We start from the raw sequence: 8,888 nt of genomic DNA on the forward strand, positions 1-8,888 counted from the left end.
AAATAATTTGCCAGAGCAACTAGCACTTTTTCATCAATATTCAAGAATTATTGACTTAAAACAAAATATTATGTCAAGTATGCAAGTAACTGTCAAGTTACTTGCTGAAAAGTAACTTGACAGTTTTGTCTTATTTCAAGATATTTGCTCTAGAAACTAGAAAACAGATTCTGTGTTTCTGCAGTGGATTGCAATAAGAAAATGCATTTATTTTAAGGCTTTTATGCATCTTCATCAGGCGTTTCAGTGACTGTCCTTGCGTTTGCACATTAATCACATTAAGCAAGACTCATATAATCGTACCTTTTTGTTTCTCTTGCCGCATCTGTTCAACCTCTTCTTCTACGCTGTAAAATTTTACCTGGAAAACACTTTTGGCAAAGACCTGCGAAGGCAACATCCATTTACATACAGGTATCAGGTATTAATACGGTAAAAGACAAAACATGTTGTGTTTTACCTCTTTAATGAGTGGATTAACCAGAGTGGAGCACGGTTTGGAGAAGAGTTTGTCGGCTCCGCCGCTCTCCTTCCAGAGCATGAGCTGCACCGTCGGTGGGGCCATGTCCAGCGGAGCGACCAGATCCGAATAATCCGAGATCTGCTCCCTGATGGCGTCGTTGCTCAGCTCCTTCATCTGGTCGACCACCAGCTTACGTTTCCTCTTACCCAGCTTTCTCTCAGCGTTTGCTTAAAAAAAAATATTTTTTTTTTTTAAAATCAAAAAGGCTGTTTGACTTCTTAGTCCCTCCAGGATGTTGCAATGTTTTTATGTGGTAGTTGCGGATTAAAATTTCTGATTTTACAGCACCTCTCTCAAAAAGTTGAGTTTTTTTAAGCTTTATTTTTACAAAACAGTTCAAATTGCTGCACTTAAGTATCCAAAAAAGGATTTAACATAATTAATATTTAAAGTGCACATAACATTACCAAGTAGCTTCTTGAAATATCAGCGTCAATACAATAAAGTCACATCCTGAGGAACTGCCAAAAGAAGAATTTGATATTGGTTATTAAAATTAACATTAACTGGATAAACAGTAGAAGTCAGTCCAATAGAACCGGGCTTCAAAATATGTAAAGAAATATCAAAGTTTAGTAAGTTTTTTCTCCTTAATTCTCAATAATTATTATATTTGTTTAGCAGAAATGCTGCCTCATTCCTTCTGATTTTAGATGGCCAAGATGAACATTTATTTTATAATTTAAATATAGATTAGATATTTTAAATAAAAAAAATATACTTTGATATAAAGAAATTATATAAAGAAATTGAGCAAAAATCTTTATTTTTGCCATTTTTTTCCACGTCTTCCCTCAAGTTTTCAGAGGCCCTGTAGCGCCTCCTGGTGGCCGTCCCTTTAAAAACACTGCTACAGAGCATATTGAAGTGTTTTTTTGCACACAAAAAAAAACAACAAAAAAACAATTTTTACAGTTTAGCATAATCCTGCAGGTTTGGTTTTCAAGAGACGTCATGAAACAGGAAGTTAGATTAGAAAAAGGAAAAGCAGATTGGTCAAAGTTCAGCCGAGTTGCAGTGATTGGTCAGAAATTAAAGAAAATGGTTAAGTTATTAGTGAGCAAAAGTTGCGATGACTGGTGAAAATTATAAGTCCGTGAAAAGTGACTGAATTTGTAATAATAGTTGCGATCGCCACGTCTGTCACAATAACAAATATTGCTGGGCGATAAATCATCCCAGAAGTTATTGCGATAAACGATAATATTGTTACTTTGGGACATTTTTAAGTGATAAAATGATAATGGCAACAACACATTCTGAAAAATCACTAAACTTTAGATTCTGATGAATATTTAACACTGGAACTGGGAGATGTTTTAAATATCCAAAATAAAAACAACAGGAAAAACCAAATGAATTATGAAATCTCTGTAAACTAAATTGTAATTTAAAAAAAAGGGAATGTTGAGACCAAAGTATCAGACTGAAGAGTTTTATCATCCAGTTTTAGTTAGAAAGAAAAGAGAAAAATGATAAAACAAATAGCAATTACAGAGCTAGTTTTATAATTGATTTATTGCGACAGACCCAGCCATCGCAACATCTCAGCTGACTCCTTAATGATCACTGGGAAATGGAGGATCCCAGTTTGAGGCGTTTGCTTACGCGTGATGGGAACGGGTTCTAAAGCGAAAGCGTCCTCATCGTTGATCAGCAGAGTGATTTCAGTTACCGTCTCCTCAGGAAAGCCGAGGTCGACGTCTGGAAAACACCAGGAGAAACACGACCATCACACACATGAAAACCCACAGAGTTTGTTCCAGACATAAAAGTGCTGTTTTGTAAAACATCGTCACCCATGTGAGGTTCATCATCCTGAACTGGAGAAGCTTCTTTATTTTCACTTTGCAGCTCTTCCTGGATGAAACTCTGGGTTTCAATCTGATCGATGGGGTTTGTCAGGAAGTCTGAAGGGAAACCAAGAAGCAGCAGATCCCTTTAATCTATGACAAACTGTTACCTTTAATGGAAATAAACATTAAAGCTGCAGTAACTTAAAAAAAAAAAAAAAAAACATTATTTACATATTTGTTTAAGCTGTCACACATAGCTCTGTAAAAAATTAAGAGACCAAGCCCACCGAAAATGGCGGATAAACAGTTTTCCTGTAATCACAAGTTGTTTCTGCAGCATTAGCACATTTAGCAGTGAGCACATGAGGATGATTGACAGCAATAACACCCTCTGATTGGTTGTTCTTGGACAGTGTGTTTCTCAATAGTAGCTCAAAGAGACGGTGGAGGAGATCAATGTTTTCACAGATTATCTGGTTAATTACAAACTGTCAGGACATGGTGACAAATTTAACAAATATATTAAAAAAATACTTATTATAAACATTACACACTGCAGCTTTAACAAAACAAGGGAAAGAGTTGGAAAAAATGCTGAGCTTTTTAATTCATTAGATTTAAGAACAAAAAGGAGCTTAATTAATTCGACCTACCAAGTATGTCAAATTCGTTCTCCTCATCGCCAAATCCGTCTCTATGTGCTGAAAAGTCATCAAAGCTTTGGTCCAGCAGTGTGTTTGCTTGGCTCTGTAACTCATCTCCTACATGTCAGAAAGAGCGAAAAGAGACAAAGACTAAATGAGAAGCAGCTTTGCCCTAGGAAATGTGGTGTCAAAAAAATGGATCCTGCCTTATTAACAGAAACTAAAAATGATAAAACTACTATAAACATCAAACTCTGGAGGAGGATGAAAACAATCTTTCTCTCACCGATGTCTTGAAAGTTCAAAAACTGATGTCCGAAATCCTCTTTCAGAGTGATATCCTCTGAGCGACACTGGTTGAGGGACACATGGTCCACATCGATGTCACTTAGACGATCAAAAATGAAGGAGAACATTTAAATCAGAATCAGGTACTGTTGATTAATCAATCTGAAATCGTTTCCATGGGGATTAGAAACGTTTCCAGGAGAATTGGAGAACATATTGGAGGTGAGTGTTTGTGGAGCCTGAGCTGTCACCTGGGCAGAGGCAGCGGTGTGTCAAAGACGGTGAAGTCTTCAACCAGAGTGATCGCCTTCACTGTCGCCTCAAGCCCTTCCACAGGCATATCAGTCTGACCTGGAATATTGACATAAAAAACAACATCAATCGTTGCATTAATCTAATGCAACATCGATGCATTAATCAATTAATGCATCAATTAATCGATTAATGCATTATTTAATTATTTCAATTAAAAACAGTACTGAAACATAAAAAAATTAAATGTTTATAATTCAGCAAGAATAAAACAATCATAAAAAATAGGACTTATTTATTATTTTTTAAAATTATAGCCTGCACATATTATGAGTTTACAAATGAATGTAAAATGAAGAGCCCACTGCACCGAACCCCATTGAAATCCTTCTGGTTATTCCACCAAATCTTGATTCCTGAACTTTTCCTGAGTTAAAACATTAGTTTTGTTGTTTCTAAATGAATATGAACTTGATTTCTTTGCTTTATTTGAGATCTGAAAGCTCAGCATCTTTTTTCTTATTTTGACCATTTCTCGTTTTCTGTAAATAAAAACTAAATTTTTGCTTGGTATTTCTATAACCAAAAAATTCTATAACCAATTTTTAGCAAATAAAAACAGATATGATGCAACAGCAGTGGTCAGGGTTTAGCTCCAAACACCATAATAAAATACACGCTGCATGTAGGTAAATAAGACATAAATATATAAAGCAGTAAGAAACACTACTTTGAAAAATAGTGTTTTATAATAAACCTTGTTTAAACATTACAAGGCTTACCCTTGTTTCTAATACCTTTATATGACGTTTTTAGAGGTGTTCTTTTGTGTGTGTGGAGTTTTAAAATAAAAACTTGAAAAAGAACAGGTTGATTTCATAGTAATTTTGTCCAAGTTATGGTGGAAATTCAGATTCTTAGCTTAAAAAATGGGTTAAAAACAGATAAGTCTGAAAATCTCCCCAAAATCTTTATACATTATTTTGTGTCTTCCATACTAACCTGACCTGTAAAAATTAAACACAATTTTACTTTTCCAGATTACATAGAAACTCTGACAATTTCTTGGAACTTCTAAAATATTATAATCAACTTTTTAAATGTATTACTACAAATAAAAAAATGAAACACAGAAAATATGCAAAAAAGTACAAGTAATTGTTACCTGGCCTGAATGCCATTTTAATTTTGACCAGGGCATCACTGCAGTCTGCAAGGAGATACTTTGTCTTCCTGGAGTAGATTCTGACCACGCCAAGAAGAAGATGACCAGAAGTCCTCAAACCAATTTTCATCTAGAAGAAAATCAGATTCACATTTTTATAATCAGCTGTTTAAGTTACTACAAATTAACTGGATTTAACAAATGGATACATTTCATTCTAAAAGGTGTAGATATGTATTTTTAGGAAGTAAGTGGTACTTTAGGGGAAAGGATGTCTCTGATGGATGTTTCCAAGTTGCATTCAAACACATGGGCCTTGGTAAGCTTCTTCTCCCAGTGCGCTGCCAGCCAAATTTTGGCTAAAGGACCTCTTTTGGACGTAAACAGTTGCGTGAAGAACATCATTGTGAAAGGATTAATATGACCTGGTATAGAAAAACAAAGAGATGCCAAGCTAGCTTTGATCATGTTTATAAACTTTATAGCAACAACACTGTGTATCGTTTATGCTAGGTTAGGTTAAAGTCAGCTAACGCTAGCTGTCACTGCGTCGTGAGCTAAAATCCGGCAGCTATAGGTCAACTTTTATGGGTAAAGACATGACGTCGGTAGAAATTTTATGCTTCATCATTTAGAAATGAAATGTAAACGTTGTAAGGGAGATAATATCGCCGATATCACGAGCACGACTTACCTTTAGTTCAAGCGAAAACGAATTTTGACAACCATTAGTGAACGTCAGCACAAGACGTATTTAGTTGCTAAGCAACTATCACTTCCGTTCCAGAAAACGAACTATGTCGAGTCTTTTTAAAATCTGTAACTCTTTTATTGCTCGAAGAAAGACAACGACTAGCGTAGATACTTATTATATTAACGAGGCAAATAAATTACGAATAAATAAATTAATAAAATTATCAGCGTCAACGTTTCCCTCGATGATGACGCGAGGAAAATGCGTCAACGCGTCCTTCGACTAGAAGGAAGCTTGGAAGATTTGAGTGATATTTGAGATTTTTCGGCTTGATTCGACTATAACACACTTCCCTGTATCTGTATCTTTCCCGTAACTATTATATAAGAAACTGCAATGTTGATTTTGCATCTGTTGGTTATTGCGCAGGACAAAAATAGCCGAATGTCTGTATGCCGTTCAGAACAAAGATGGCGGACTTCCGAGTCGCAAGCGTTAACACCGTATTCTACAAAACATACAAAACATCTTCAAAGCAGCAGTAAGTATTTATTCTTTTCAGAAACGTTATGACAAAAGATTATTTGATAGGTCCTGTTAAATTATTAGAGCTTAACAGCTCTTTTTATTTTTGGTAATATAGTTTAAAGTACAAGTTTACTTCACAAAAAATAAATACATATTAAGTCTATTTTGGAAGAAGAATGAAAGATTCTAGCTTTTCTTTACAGTAGACATAAATCCTAGTTGAATGTATTGGCTTTTGGTAATCATTTTATTTGTAGACACTTTAAAACTTTTTTTCAATATGTTAAGATCTTGGGAGTTCCTTGGTAATTGCTTCGCAATTAAAATGTTAGAATTTGAAAATGTTTTTTTAACTAGGCAAACTTTTCAAATGGATAGATTTTTGCAATAAATAAAAGTAATCTCCATGCCTAGTAAACTAACAAAATGTCAACTTTCACTGCATAAGTTGAAGCCTTAAAACTTGAATACGTAGACCAATCCAGTCTGTTTGTAGAAAACAAGTTTATGGAAAAACAAGACGTTTGGTGGATGTCTTCTCAAAGCAAAAAAAAATATCACCTTTGCTGTAAGTGTGATCGTTTCTGTTTGTTTTCTCTAGATGGCGCCCTAGCTCCAAAACCCCAAAAATCTTTAAGCAGATTATTGTGCAAACTGGTAAGATTCTAGCTTTCTTTGCAGTAGATTATTAATTTGCTGATATCTGATCAACTTGTCTTCCGTAATTATTAATTACAGATGACTAATAATCATCTGTAACTAATAGATCATTAGTTACAGATGATTATTGTTGATAATTATTATCGACAGTAATTATTTCATCTTTATTGTGGATAAAAATTTTAATATTCATAATCCATTCAGTAAGATTTTGTGGTTTTTTTTTTCTAGTGGATTTTGCAAGATAATATTTACAGGAAGTATTAAATTGGTTTTGTCACCTCGTGTTCTCCAAATAAATGGAGGCACTAATCAGAGTTTTATTCAGGATTTAGAGAAAACACAAAATATTCAACTTAATGTTTACCAACAGTTAATTTATTATGATACTCAATTGTTTCTGCTGCTTCTAGAAATCGTATGTAATCCTGGAGAATAACTCACTGAAGGTTTTCAACAGAACATCAAACTATCATATGGACAGTTAAAATCAAAATAGCATTGATTTTACTCCAGGAAACGCAGAACAACTGTAAAACAAACAAACAAAAAAAAACAACAACAACAAAAAAAAGCTTTTTCATTTTCTCCCTCATCAGGATTTAAAATTGACCTCTCTTATAACTTTGGGGCAATTAAAGTAAATTTTAATTGACTGAAACATCAGTTTACTTGGCTTCTGTAACTGGCCTAATGTTTGATTCTATGCGATACTTTTCATAAAATGTGAAACAGTTGTTTTTCCTAGTTAATAAGGGAATAAATACATACATTAGTGTGAAATTACAATGTGTCGTAGCCTAAATCAAACTGTTTTGTTTTTCTTTAAACTCTAACACTAAGTATAAAAAGCAACCAAAGCACTCTGCAATAAACATTTGTATTTTAAAATCTGTTCTAGGTTGCTCAATTGTTTCTTGTTAATGACTTTTAGTGACAATTCAGTGCATCATAATAATTGTTTCAATTGTGATTATTGCAGAAACCTGGTGGAAATAGAAAAGGACTTCTCAGAGCAGAGGTAAAGTCAAACACATTATTTTCCCTTCCCCTCTTCTGCTCTGTTTCCTTTCTTTTCTTTTTTCACTCTTACAGATACACACACATTTAGTATTTACTGTTTTCCTTCAAGGAAGAAATCCTGGGCTAAGAATTAAACACAGCAAAATGAATTTCTGCTGTTCACTTGACGCCTGGGGTGGCGCAGCTGCACAGCAGCACTTGGTGCGTCAAGTCACGGTTTGGATTCACTTCCAGAGAGCGCTTCAGGGAAACTCAGGGAGAACGAGTTTATTTGAGAGAATGAGACTTTAAAGAGGAAGGAAGGATGTAAACTCATCACTGATTCTGACTGAAGTGAGCCTCCTACTCCAGCTCTGTGAGGATTCACCGCAGAAAAGGAGATTTTATTTTTAAGGAGCACATTTTCAGCGACAGGGAAATTCATCGCTCTTTACATGGTTAAAGGGGAAATTAAACAAGAAATATGGGAAAACTTTACATTGCAGTGGCAAAGCAAAGGAAAGAGATGAAAAGCAGTTCACAGTTTATGATGTTCCAGTTGTTAATAGAAAGCAACTCTAAATAAATGGGATTTTTAGCCTTGGTTTAAAGCAGGGGTCTGCAACCTGTGGCTCTTTGGACCTTCCACAACGGCTGAAAAGTATATATTTAAAAAAAGTAATAATATTAAGTATAGATTTAAAAACAAATGCAGCGTTGAGCAATTTTACTGTTTTTTCTTTGAATAATTTAATTGAATTTCCACAACAGAATGACATTAAAGGTATCAACAATTTTATATCTATTTTTTTGTCATTGGGTTGAAAGCAATTGACTTTTTTCTTTTGCCAGTATTAGCATCGGTATCTCTTTTTAAAATGTAGGTTTTCTGTATATAAAGCTGAAAAATAGAACTAAAATGGTGGTTCTTTAAAAATGTTCCATAGCAGATCAAAAATGAAAAAAATGCTTTTATTATGTAACATTTGTGGCTCTAAATGAGTTTTATTTAGCTGCACTGGGGCCAAGAACGACTCTTAAAGGTCGCAGAGCCCTGGTTTAAAGGAACTCAGTGTTTCAGCATTTTTGCAGTTTTCTGGAAGTTGGTTCCAGTTAGAGGAGCATAAAAACTGAATGCTCCATGTTTGGTTCTGGTTCTGGGGATGCAGAGTGGACCAGAACCAGAACAGATCTCTTATTTATTTTGGTGCTAAGCTGTTTGGTGCTTTATAAGCTAATACAAGTATTTTAAAGTCTTTGAGCTACAGTGAGCCGGTTTTAAGGAGGTTTTGTTTTCTATTTTCCCGGTTTTAGTGAGGAAGCAAGCAGCGTCTTT

At 34.6% G+C, this 8,888-nt stretch overlaps 1 protein-coding gene and 1 long non-coding RNA gene across 2 annotated transcripts; one reads left to right on the top strand and one right to left on the bottom strand.

Moving 5' to 3' along the window:
• Window positions 1–303: 303 nt before the first annotated feature.
• Window positions 304–5,897, bottom strand: LOC106952475 (double-strand-break repair protein rad21 homolog; the record flags this gene model as incomplete). The annotated part of the gene is made up of 10 exons (XM_015040609.1): window positions 5,363–5,897; window positions 4,927–5,093; window positions 4,669–4,798; window positions 3,503–3,602; window positions 3,250–3,350; window positions 2,973–3,080; window positions 2,323–2,433; window positions 2,132–2,227; window positions 461–690; window positions 304–385 (listed from the first exon to the last, which is right to left on the bottom strand). Coding segments are annotated over exons 2-10 (1,105 nt in total), but the record flags the coding sequence as incomplete, so codon positions are not given.
• Window positions 5,898–6,491: 594 nt separating this feature from the next.
• On the top strand, window positions 6,492–8,175 carry LOC106952512 (uncharacterized). Its single transcript, XR_001426007.1, has 3 exons — window positions 6,492–6,547; window positions 7,533–7,571; window positions 7,683–8,175. It is a non-coding gene; the product is annotated as an uncharacterized LOC106952512 (long non-coding RNA).
• Window positions 8,176–8,888: the final 713 nt, after the last annotated feature.

The sequence above is a fragment of the Poecilia latipinna genome, unplaced genomic scaffold (assembly GCF_001443285.1).
Source record: "Poecilia latipinna isolate Pla-1442-1.1 unplaced genomic scaffold, P_latipinna-1.0 Scaffold31, whole genome shotgun sequence".
NCBI lineage: Eukaryota > Metazoa > Chordata > Actinopteri > Cyprinodontiformes > Poeciliidae > Poecilia > Poecilia latipinna.